The following is a 13,311-nucleotide window of genomic DNA, read 5'->3' on the forward strand; positions in this document are numbered from 1 at the left end:
AATCTAAACTAAACATAAACAACAAATAAATTTAATTGCAAATAAAACACAAAATGGCATGAAAATACATATATATAAATTAAGATTTTTTTTATTAAAATACTAATATTAAATTCGAATAAATTTAACATGCTAGTTTCGGAAAAAAAACACAAACAGAAATAGAACACATATAAATCAAATAATATGATTATTATAAAAGTTTCAACTTAAAATAAACCGAAATACCTCGATTTAGAATTTTCGGAAAGCAAATAGATTGAAATTTTGACTTCGAAAGTGTGAATCAACAATAATACGAAGTTCTACTCGAATGTGGGACCTACGTTCTACAACTTTTATGTGACGGGGGGACCCAGAATTTTTTTTTTAAATCGTGGGCAGCAGGTATGAGGGGACCAAGAAGAAAGAGGAGTAAAATATTGAGGAAGAGAACAGAACGACGATGAAGAAGACGGTTTTATTTTTAAAAATTTATGTATAGCGCCAGATATTTTGGTGCTATACCTGGGCGTGTCAGCTTTTTCAGTATAGTGTCACAATACTTGGCGCAATATATTAACAGCACATTTAACGTTAATGTATAGCGCCAAGTATTGTGGCACTATATATAAAAATGTCACTTTTTTTATCACCTATTTATGTATTTTGAGTCCAAAAGAACCACAATTGGGTTCCGGACTCCCCAAAATACTACTCTAAGTTGGTATTGTGTACTAAATTATTTCCCTATAAATTAAGTTTCACCCTCTGTAAAAAAATAAAATAAAAAGGTAAACACCATCTTTACCAATATCAAAGCCTTTTCCACCATTTTTAAAATTACAACTTATCTCCCAGAGTTATTAACTTCTGAAAATGGCATCAGGGAGTAGAAATACTTCCCATAGGTATGATAGAACCAGATTTGTTTTTCCCGAAGCTGATGCATGGAAAAAACAAATTTTAAGTAGTTCCTTCATTGAAGAAAGAGGACTTGCACTTACTGAGGGAGATAGTGAAGAAATTCGCCCGATTCTTGAACAAATTAAGCGCATGAAATGGGTGCAATTTAATCAAAATCCAGGAGCTGTTGTGGCATTTCTTGTTCGCGAGTTTTACGCAAACATGGATGTGGCTACCAACACTTCCACGGTTAGGGGACAAACTATTTTCTTCGCTCCAGCCATCATTAGCCGATTATATGGATTGCCAAATCCGGATGATGATGATTTGCAGCGATTTTTAAACCGTCCGAATATGGAGGAAATATATCAAGATCAAGAATTGTGCCCTTTTGGTCTGGAATGGCACAATAATTCAAATGGTAAGAGAATCTGATTTCAACAAAGAACCTCAGTATAGTGGCAAAAGTTTAGTTGCTGATTCTAAGCTCTAGGTTAGAGCCAAATAGGAATACAAATGAAATTAGACCTATGAGATCTGCGTTGCTTTATGCAATTATGAAATAGAAACCCATTAACGTTTAGCGAATTAGTTGTGCCAATATGAAGAAGTATAGAACCAAGAGATCTGTGAGATCTCTCTACTTTGGTTCTACTATAACCAAATTAATCGCTGCTTATGGAAATCCTCTAGGTGCTGATATTGGATCTGTTTTACCCATAGGATTGAGCACTCTTCATGCTCTAGGACCATGTGTCGGTTCAAATGGCGAAGCCCCTGATGCATTGTCTTTGATCCCCCCGCCGCTACTTTTTGATTTCCCTACATATTTTAACAGGCTGGAACATAAAATTGATAATATTTACGCTGATCAGAAGCAGATGAGGTACGAACTAGCTACGGTCCATGCTATACAAGCAGAGCATTTCTCTTATACTGCTAATATTTTATACTACTTTGGAATTGTTGTAAACAACGTGGCAGATGCTCTAAAAATGGCTAACGTCCCTATCGTTCCTCCTTTTGCATTCCAAAATATGAACTTCAACTCCCATGCAGGACAAGATAATTTTTAGCCACAAGTAAATCACTTCTTTCAAGGAGAAGGCGCAGCCGAAGTACAACCACAACCACATGTTTATGGACACTATGCAGCTGAACCTGAATTTGATAATCCAGGTTATCTAGTTGATGGGAATGTTGACATGGATTTTGAGTTGTTTCAGGAGATGATAATCAGAGAAGGCTCTAACAGTGAGATGGAAGAATTGAGGGACCTTTACCAAATGGTTGGTGGAGATAGTTACTACAATGGAAATTCGGATGATGAGTAGTGTACCGGCTACCCTCCAGCTTGAGTCTTACATTTGGGACAATGTAAGATTTTAAGTATGGGGGAGGTAACATCTTTTTGTACTTCTTCTTTGATTTAAAGTATATTTTGAAATCGCTGGATGCTAGTTTCTTTTTGTTTTTTTGGTGTTGGTCACTGCTTGAAAAGAATATGGACTGTATAGAGAAGGAGTAAAGGGAATTTTTTTTATTTTTGTCCTGGCTATTTCATAGCGACCCTATAAGCAGTCTATAAGCTAGTTGCAGGCTAATTGCAGGTAATCGAATAGTGCATATGTTAATGTACCGATGCATATTTTGTTAATATAATGACGCATATTATTATTACTTCTTATCTAGATATGAATGCTAAGCATCGAAACTTCTTACTGAGCGAAATAGTGTCCTGCTAGGCGCGAGCTGCTATAAGTTTATTATATAATTCAAGATTCTTCCTCTATTGAAGCATGTTTCAACTCATTTATGAGATTTATTAATTTCTTATAAGAATGTTTAATGGAATTGAAATCGTCAAGATAGTTTCACATATTTTGTTAAGTTAAAGAGCTTGATGTTCATGATTATTCATTAAATATGATCAAGAATTCTGAAAATGTGTCTTGTTTGGGCGTAATGTTGAGAGCCTAACAGATGATGATACTCCTTAGTCTACTCCTTGCATTTGTCATGCCATTTTCATTGAGGGTGGCATTGCGGTTGCAGCTGCAACAACAGCATTTCATGTTATTGATCCAAGGGAATCATTCCTCATTTGTGAAGGTTTATCATTTAGTTGGTGGATGTGTGGCATATACACTGGTCTGGTTCGGCACTCACTACAGAAGAAGTATTGTAACGACCCGATCGGTCAGTTTGGGTATTTGCACTTCGTTTGGTTGGTTGAGGGCATGACTAGCCCCTTATGATGCATTATGACTTATGTAAATCATCGATTTTGGTTTTCAGGATAACCGAAATAAGTTCGGAAGAAATAATTCTCGGCTTGAAGCTTTAAATTTGAAAGGTTGGACCAAGTTTTGACGTTTTAGTATTCGATCTCGGATTTAAATTTTTATGATTTGGTGTTTTGATGTTGTTTTGTGTGATTTGAGGGTTCGACTTAGTTCGTATGATGTTATGAGATGCGTTAGTATGGTTGATTGAGGTCCCGAGAGCCTCGGGTGTGTTTCGGATGGTTAGCGAAGTTTAGCTGTTGAAAGAGCTACTGATGTTGCTAGTGTTGAGTTTGAGAAGATTGGGGAGTGCTGACCGCACAGAATTTACTCGAATAGCGGAAGGATTTCAGGGAGGCGATAGAATTCCGCGGTCAGCGGTAGAGGCTGGCGCGGACAACGGAAAATTGGTCGCGACCGCAGGAGCTGTAGACTTTCGCAACCGCGGTGGGAATTTTCGCGGACCACGGGGAGATGAACGCAGGGGCAGTGGAATTTGGCGGTCAGCGAAATGAGAATCCGAGGGGTGCACTATAAAAATGAGGTTCAAGGATTTAGTTCATATTTTTGACCTAGAGAGCTCGGATCTTGGCGACTTTTCGAAGGTTTTTCAAGAAATTTATCGGGGTAAGTGATTCTAACTCGGATTTGACTAAAATACATGATTATATTAGTGATTTCATCATTTGATTAGTACTTTCAGGTGGAAATTTGGGGGAAATTGTGGAAATTTCATAAAATGAATTTTTGAGATTTGCATGTCGATTTGGAATCAGATTTCAGTGAAGCTAGTATGGCTAGTCTCGTAATCGAATGGGTTGTCAAATTTTTTTGACTTTGGTTGGACTTCAAGACGTGGGCTCGGGGCCCGTCTTTTGAGCTGAACTTTTGACTTTGGCCTAAAGCTTAGTATTTTCTTATGGGTTGATTCCTTTAGCTCGTGTTGATTGTATCGAATTGTTATGGCTAGATTCAGAGCATCTGGAGGTCAATTTGAGGGGCAAAGGCATCGTGGAGTAGGATTTTGGCTTGCTCGATGTCGGAATTAGCTTATTTCAGATAAGTAACTCTTCTAAACTTAGTGTTGAGGGTACGAAACCCCAAATTATGTGTTACGTGATTGATGATTGAGGTGACGCACATGCTAGGTGATGGGCGTGTGGGCGTGCAGCCTATGAGTTGTGACTCTGTTGTTTCCAGGGCTCTGAATAGTGGCCCTATATTATTGATATCTGTGTTTTCACCATGTGATAAGATAAAAGAGTTGTACATCATGCTAGATATCATGTTTAGGCTTTTGCTGATAATGTTGGGACCCATAATGGTTGTTTCTTGTCGGCATCTCATTGAATTCATTGATATTTCGTACTCAGTCACATTCATACATTCATATCATATCTCAGTCTCAGTTGTTACTTATTGATACATCATATAATTGTTCTGGGTCAGTTTTCATGACACTGTGAGCCCGTGGGTGAGACTGGAGAGATTGATGACTGAGTGAGGCTGAGAGCCTGATTATGAGTGATAGTTATGGGTCGGGTTGCACGTCGTGGCAGATTATTAATTATTCCTTCATTGGCTTGTTATAGCGCTTAGGACGTAGAATCCCCTCTGTCACACCTCCTTTTTCACCTACACCCCGGAAGGGTATAAGGGAGTTTTTCTAATTTAAGTGACAATCGAAACGGGATTTATTATTAAAAGATTTAGAGTCGCCACTTGGGAGATTTATGGTGTCTCAAGTCACCGGTTGAATCCCGAATCGAGGAAAAGATTGACTCTGTTTTACAGTTCGCGAACACAGAAATCCGGGTAAGGAATTTTGTTAACCCGGGAGAAGGTGTTAGGCATTCCCGAGTTCCGTGGTTCTAGCACGGTCGCTCAACTATTATAATTGGCCTATTATCTGATTTTAATACATGTTTTAGCATATTGTTCAATTTTAACCTATAACCGCTTTTATATACATATTTTTAGGAAGATTGCAACGTCATTTAAAATACGCCTTGAACCACGTCACATAAATGCACCCGCGGACCTCGACATATTTTATCTAACATTGTGGAGATTTGGATTTGGGTCACATAAATGTGCACCCGAGTTTAGGAAGGTAAATTATTAAGATAACGCGCCTAAAGCAACTGCGTGTTTGCAACTTTGCGAGGGCCATGAAAATTCGTTGAATGGCGCGCCTCGATTTCTAAGGATTCAAGTATTAATTAAACGAGGGCCATGCATTTCGAAATTTTGTTTGGCACGGCATACCTCAAATTTATTTCGGGAGAATTCAGTAATTAAGGAACGAACTTAAAAGGGATTCTAATTATTGCAAGACTAAAGTTTGATCCTAATTATTACTATTAAGAGTTGTATTAAAGACCCACTAATTCCAAGACGAATCGTTTCAATAAACAGCCACTATCAGAACCTATTTGAACGAGTCCAATTTTTAATAAAGAATGGACGCCCAAGAGCATGTAATATGCAAACCGTCTCAGCTGCTTTGAACGTCATAACTGGGCCAGCTTTTAGCCCACTTTTCAGAACCAATGTTTGTATAAGATCAGTTAAGTACCAATCAACCCAAAAATCATGTGAAAGTATGAAATTGAACTAGTACTTAATTCTGAGCTTTTATTATTAGCTAAGCTTCCAATTTATATGACATGCATTTGGAGAACAATTGAAGATCCAATTTTGATAGCTATGCAATAGGCAACTTTAACTCTCAAAGCCTCAGACTAACTCAAATAAAGACATGAGAATTTAAACCTCAAATAAATCTCATACTAATTGAACCAATTCTATGCAAGCAAACTAACAACTTGTCATTATGGAGACAAATGAGTGCTCATATCTACATTTATAAACTCCAAACAGTAGAGGAGGAATCAACAGCCAACACTTAGCCTTTCAATGAATTCAAATAAAAACCAAAGCTAGAACATGAATGATCTTAAGCATAAACTGAACCAAATCTCCAACCCCAAAACATTAGATTAAACCTTTGTTGCAAAGTTCTAACAGCTCCCTTACTCGACACACTCAAACTTATTTAAAACTAGAGTCCAAAGTTCATTACAAGCACATGTTTGCTCACAGATTCAGAACATTTAATCTTACCCACAGATTCAGGGTATGCGATCAATAAAAGTAAATGCCTAAACTGACACTTGTAATTTAAATTCAAACTACAAAACATGGAAAGTAGTAGGGGAAATAGAAAGAAAAACTAAGTAAATATGGCTTGCATTTCATCAAATTTCACTGGAATCACATAGTCAACATTCACTTGTTCCTCAGAGATAGAGAAATACTTGGGAAGCAAAAGAAAACAAAAAATGAGAAATCAGCAGTGAGCAGTAGCTGTGCTCAAATTTGGCTAAACGAATAGTGAACAGCCCAGGATAAACCAATGGAACAGGAGAGGATCTTCAGAAAACTGATTCAAAACAAGCTTAAACCATTTTTCTACTCAGATGTACAAGTTCAGTAGTTTTTCCAGAAATTCTAAATTATCAAAGGATGCAACTAGCCAAACCAAACAACCAGAACCAATTGAAACTTTCAAATAAGAACCGAGTTTAATCTATTTCCACCCCAGGCGAATCAAGAATAGGTTCAGAAATTGAAAACCTCAAAATTACAGAAGAAAACTCAATGGAACAGTAATTTTTCAGCCGTTTGTGTTTTTTCAGAATTTTTTATCTATTCAGCCCTTTCTTTCAATGCAAGAAAGTATGCTTTTATAGGCCAGGAATTAGGGCAGCTTTCAGATTTTAATATTCACCCCCTTAGTCCCTTTCCAATTCTCATTTTTGCTGCTTAATCCCTAAACTTCTGACTTGCTGGCCTAGTAAGGCCTTTTTTTAGCTTCTAGGAAGCTTCCTAGACAGTTATCAAAAGATTTCCAAACCCAAACTTCCCAAACTAACCTCCAACACCCCTATTTTTACTTTAGTCTACCAAACGGGTCAAGTTGACCCATGGTCTTTGGGATTTTGGCCCAGATTGTGATTAAAACCCACAGGCCGCAAATAGGCGAGCCCAACAATTTTTCCATTTTGGACATCGAAAGAAAAATGGACAGGGCAGAACAACAGAATAAAAATGCAAATGACAAACAAGCAGGAAAGGTGAAAAATCAAAAAAAATACCACAGAAGAAAAATGTTAATTACACTAATATGCAGATAATTATTAATCATGACCCAAATTCTAAACATGCAACATATATCAACTAGTACTTAACAAAAGAAATGAGAGGAAACAGACCAAATAATATTGAGATGCCTTCAGTGATGGACAGAAAAGATGTGACATGGCCAGGGAGGAAGACAGAGGAAGGTGAATATGGAAAAGCAGAAAAAAAAAATGAGAAGAGGCAGAGAAAATACCTAATGTAGTCGACGCAGGGCGAAGACTTGAATGGACTTCCATTGTTCTTCGATTTGAGGAGAAAAAGAGTGTTAGTCGATTTGTTCTTACGAGAACAAATGTCTAGCACTCATTTTAGCCCAAAACCAACTTCGAAAACTTAGAGAGTAACGGGATCGGACCTTTAAATGAAGGATCGAAGGAGGGTACAAATCTAGGGTTCCTGTTTTAAGATCCGAAATTAAAGAAAGGTGGAGAGGATTTGGGGAAAAATGGTTGTAGTTTAGTGCTTAAGGGACTGTGGGGATTATGTGGTCGAGATTTGGTGGAGATTTGGAGTTGTATCGCCGGTAACAATGGCAACTTAGGGTTTTGATATGAAGGAGACGAAGTACAGGGGTGTTTGGATGAACTGAGTAGTCTCTGAAGTTTCTTAGACACTCTTTTGTGATTAAAGAGATGTGCTATGGACAGTCGGATGAAGCGAGATGAAGGGTCAGGATTTGTTAAGGCTAACTGAACTCGAAACGACGTAGTTCCACCCCCTTACTACGCCATTTCAAAGGCCTAGGTGATGGACTACTTGGACCGGGTAAAATGGCGGGTTTTGGAAAAATTTGATGGTTAATGGAAGGGAAGTGATTTGGGCCTGATAGAGACTTAAATAACAGCCCAACAAGATTTTAATTCCAATTCCTTTTCATTTCAATTCAATTTTTCCAAAATTCTTTTAAATTTAAAATTAAAAATAAACCTAAATTAATCACTAATCAAATTATCCTATTACATTAATTAACTCTAAATAACATTTACCACAAATAATTAAAAACCAAATTCAAGGAAAAACTACCAAAATTCGAAATTAAAATTAAAAAGTGCAAAATAAACTATTTTTTGTGAATTTCCCATTTTTATAAAACAACTAATTTGTTAATTAATCCTAAAATGTAGAATTAAATCCTAAATGCAAATGCAACATATTTTGTATTTTTTATTAATTAAATAAAATAAATATGCACAGACAAATACAAATATTTAACATAAAATGCCACGAAAATTCACAAAATTGCAAACACTGAAAGAAATTATTTTGTTTTGAATTTATGGGAGTAATTCATATAGGGCAAAAATCACGTGCTCACACCCTCCGGAGTCTGCACACCCACAGTGGGCGCGGATGATATTATTGAGAGATGGATTTCTCTGGACATGGATTTGTCCGAAGTATTGATATATGATGGATTTCTCCACAGGGATGGATTTCCCTTGTCCGCATGGGCCACATACGGTACCATGTAGTTGAGCATTTATATATTATTGAGGGATGGATTTCCCTAGGTATGGATTTATCTGAAGTACTTGATGCCAGGAGATGGATTTCTCCATAGGTTGAATTATCCTTTATCCTCGGTACTGGCCAACTTATAGTCAATGTTATATATGTTTCGAGATGGATTTTCTTGTGCCGTATGGGCCATATATAGTACCGAGTGGTTGAGTGGGATGTAAGAGGGTGATTACTCTGAGAGTGTGAGTATATGATTTATCTCTGAGGTACACGGCATTAGCATGCATATATGGAATACATGCATAGAAACGCATTTTTCCTCATGTTGTACGGTATTACGTCATTCATGACTTTTTACATACATCGATATGTGGTTATAGAGAGGTATTTCATACTTGTTATTTGAAAAAGGAAATGAAACATGTTTACTTATTGTGGAAAGGGTTTTCAGGGAAAAGTTACAGTTTTCAAAACGTACTCATATCTTTAACAATTGCGGTAGAAAATTTGGGCTTTCATTGGTATACTTGCAAAATGGAACTGTTTTCGGAAAACTATGAAAAAGCTAAGCACTTTATCTCTGAGCCATTTCTTTGTTTATTTGTTGTACACTATATGAACTACTGTTAGTTATTTATGTTGGACCCGACCTATGTACCAGCTCGTCACTGCTTTCAACCTGAGGTTAGGTTTGTTACTTTTTTAGTACACAGGGTCGGTTGTACTCATACTGCACTTCCTGCATAGTGCGTGCAGATCCCGGATGCCGATGTTGCTACGTTCGATGGTTGCTGGATTTGAAGGCGTACCCGTGTTCCTGTTGTAGCTGCCTCTTATTTATGGTAGCCTTAGACTATAAAATTCTATTTATGTACTTTTCAAATAGAAGATGTGTTTTCTTCGTATCAACTTTGTAAACTCTATTCTTAGAAGCTCATGATTTGTACTACCGGTCCTTGGAAAATTTAATAGATCCAGATAATTTATTTATGTTTAATTGACTTATTAATGTTATTGAGGTTGGATAGTGATTAATTGGCTTACCTAGCGGCTTGGGTTAGGTGCCATCACGACTAGTGGATTTTGGGTCGTGATAAATTAGTATCAGAGTTCTAGGTTCATAGGTTCTACAGTCCATGAGCAAGTGTCTAGTAGAGTCTTGTGGATCGGTATGATGACGTCCATATATATCTTCGAGAGGCTACAGGACATTTAGGATACTTCCCATCTTTCTTTCCTTATCGTGCGGCATTGATTTATCTTGAAGTGTACACTTTGAATTCTTTCCATGCATTTGTATGCATATGTGAGTGCTCGGTACAAGCTATGCATCAACGGCGTGTGATTTTCGTGATTGAGTACGAGATGTGATTTGGCATGTTGATGATAGGCCAGTCTGGAGGACTTGAGTTCGGGTTATGTCTGTGACTTGAGTACTGAGATTTCGATTGTGTGAGCACGTGCATTTGGGACTTATATGTTCGTTTGTGTCCTTGTTGATGGGATTTGTAACTAGATGACTATGTGGTGAGTAGGATTTGATAACGAGGTGTGTTCAGAGTGTTCGAATGTGACAAGAAGAGTATACTGGAGATGTAACAGGGACTATTGGGTGTTTTATTTCTGTATGGATTTGGCGTATGGCCTTGAGTTATTGTGTATTGAAGGACCTCTCAGGTAGTTTCGTTGTGGAGTGAAGTAGATCTTCATGTTGCGTTAGGAGTTCAGACTCATGGGGATAAAGTGATTGCGTAGTAGTTATGATTATGGAGGAGTATAGAGAGATATCAGTTTGAGGCGAAAGCAGGTGGAGTTATCTCCTGCGGGGTGTCCTGAGGTTGTGTGATCCTTATGTTGATTTGTGGCGAGTTCTCTTTTACCAGTGAATGATATACGTTGCAGTTTGAGTTTAGATCGCTCGTGAAAGTTGGACCGACTATTATAATGGTAAATGCGAGATTTGTAGATAATTTGAGGTACTAGATGGTTTGTGTTACAGGAGCTTAGGAAGGATTTAGTTGAATCTCACTACGGTATGACGACAATAATAGAGTATGACCATTGTGAGTTGTTGTGTGTTTTGATCTATGGCTTTGAGCCAAGTGGGGGAGTCCGTTATTGATAAGTTGATTTCACGGTTATATGCTGTGTTGGTTTCGGTTTGAGGTATACTTGTGAATGAGTTATGTTCTGCAGAGCGTGAGATCGAGGATGATCTGAGTAAAGGAATTTCTAGGTACGAGTTGTATTAGGCTTTATGAGTATATGAGAATCACGGAATGATTTGAGTTGTCATTGGTGAAGGATGTAATGTGCATATAGCAGGAATTTATTTGGTTGCATTAAGGTGGAGTTACTTCCTTGGGTGTTGGAGTGATAATGAGGCACAGGTCGTTCGATCTGTTTAGTCAGTCTAATTGAGATTTGAGCCGAGTGGATGACTCTCGATAATGGTTCCAATGAATTCAAGATTTATACGTGACAATTGGGAATCTGCAGGATGTGTATTTGGCTAGAAACTAAGATTTATATTGGAGGATGTCAGGACTTGTGGCATTTCTATATCATTATGGATTCTACATATCAGTATCAGGGAGGCGAAGGTAATGGCTTTAGATTCACAGAAGGTCTCTTCAGAGCGGGTATCTCGGTTGTGGTACTTTTGTGGGTGCTTAAGAAGGAATACAATGGTTTATGAGCCTTAGGGCGGTGTAGTTTTATGCTAAAGTTCGTGAGGCAAGTTTTAGTTAAGGATAATAGTGTAATAGCAAGGAAAAGTATTAATTTGAAGGTAATTCGAAAGGAACTCAAAGAATTGGGACAGCTTGGCAGTAGGTTGGATCGGCATGGTAATGGATATGATCGGTTCTTTGGGTGCTTATGATGTGGTGGGTTTATACAGGTGTTTCGTGGTAATGATATTGGGTTTTGGTGACCTGCGTAGCTTGGTTGAGTTAGAAGAACTCAGTCCTGACGGTTTGGTTTGGTGCAAATGATATTCGGATAGTTCTTGATGGTTTTTACCATAGTTAAATATGTATATTTCCTACTGGCATGAGGAGCATGTGATGTATAGTGATTTTCTCCTAGATGGGATCAAATGGAAAGTTCTTGGCTAATTAAGTATGCAGTTGCTTGTGACTCAGAGTGGAATACGAAGTTCTTGTATTTTTCGTATAATGACATAGTATATGCAGTGTGTTGTGTAGGATTGAGATTTGCATGTGTAACATCACGGTTCAATTTTGAAGGAAAGGTCAAGAGTCTTTAGGCAGCATGGACAGTTCAGATGACTAGGTAAATGATATTACTATCTGGTATGACTTGATAATAGTATACATTTCAGGTGGGGTAATGTGTTTTGATTTATGGATACTTCATTGGTATTGTGGTGCTGTCCTGGTTGATCGACTGCTGATGTTCAAATTTTGCTTTGTGGCGTAGAAGAATCATAGAAGTATTCCTCGTTGGATGATCGTATATTGGAGAAGTGTTAGACATTCAGGCGGTAGAGTTGAGATCAGATATGGTGATTCGTGTGTTCTATAAATTTGGAGAACGCGAGTTCTCAGAAATAGATTGTTTCGTGGTTGAGGACTGTGAAGATGTGACCAAGCTAGACAGATGATAGTATGTTTTATGGTTCAGTCATTGTGGACTTTCGGAGTGTTATGTATCTATTTTTGGGTGACCGGATTGATTTGGGGTTCATTAGTAGGCCCGATTGGGATATGTGTTTTGCCCCGAGTCGGATTGGTTGGATTTGTAGTTCTATTATTGAGGGACGTGCCATTCAGTTATTATTGGGCTTATTTGTGTTCTGGTATGATTTATGAGTTACTCTCCCATGCTACGAGGAGTTGTGATTCGTTGGTTTTAGGCACACATGGCGCGATTCTATTGTGGTCTTATAGCAGAATTTGAATGAGATGAGTAGTTGGGTATTGCATGATGGAGACGTATTGGTTATGTTCTTTCGGGTTTTTGTGTGGCATTGTATCGTCTGATTCTCCGTGGTTATGGTAGTGCAGATTGAGCACTTGATTTCGAATTGCGCGTGGTTATTGATTTTGAGCAGGGTGGCTTGAGGTATATGCCATGGATCAGTGTTTGGATGGGGCACGCATTGTAGAGAAATTACATTGAGGTATGAACCTTTGTGTTAGATTCGTGTGATGGTCGTACGGGATGTGATGGATTTTCAGTATTTCGTTATGGTAGTACTTGTTAAGCTTGTGGGATAGCCCTCTCGTTTGAGTCATTTAGTTTTTTTCATGATTTGAGTACATTTGGATTGTTTCTTATTGGTGCACGGATTGTATGGGTTGTAGCTTTAGATGGTGTTGATGTGTCATGTCACTAGAATGATTGTGTTGGATGAGATGAGGTCATTGGACCTAGAATGGATACTATCGTAATTGATTACAGCATAGTTGGAAGGATAATATCGGAAGTCGGCTTAGAAATTGACTAT

At 37.9% G+C, this 13,311-nt stretch overlaps 1 protein-coding gene across 2 annotated transcripts; it reads left to right on the forward strand.

Annotated features, from left to right (window-relative positions):
• Positions 1–855: 855 nt before the first annotated feature.
• On the forward strand, positions 856–2,555 carry LOC104222302 (uncharacterized). Of its 2 annotated transcripts, XM_009773537.1 has the most exons (3): positions 856–1,306; positions 1,609–1,771; positions 1,945–2,555. In XM_009773537.1, exons 1-3 carry the CDS (start codon positions 859–861, stop codon positions 1,952–1,954), a joined length of 621 nt encoding a protein of 206 aa, XP_009771839.1. In that variant the 5' UTR covers positions 856–858; the 3' UTR covers positions 1,955–2,555. The 2 variants fall into 2 exon arrangements, with proteins under 2 accessions (XP_009771839.1, XP_009771834.1); XM_009773532.1 differs by having other exon boundaries at positions 1,609–2,555.
• Positions 2,556–13,311: the final 10,756 nt, after the last annotated feature.

This window comes from Nicotiana sylvestris, chromosome 9 (assembly GCF_000393655.2).
Source record: "Nicotiana sylvestris chromosome 9, ASM39365v2, whole genome shotgun sequence".
Taxonomy (NCBI): domain Eukaryota; kingdom Viridiplantae; phylum Streptophyta; class Magnoliopsida; order Solanales; family Solanaceae; genus Nicotiana; species Nicotiana sylvestris.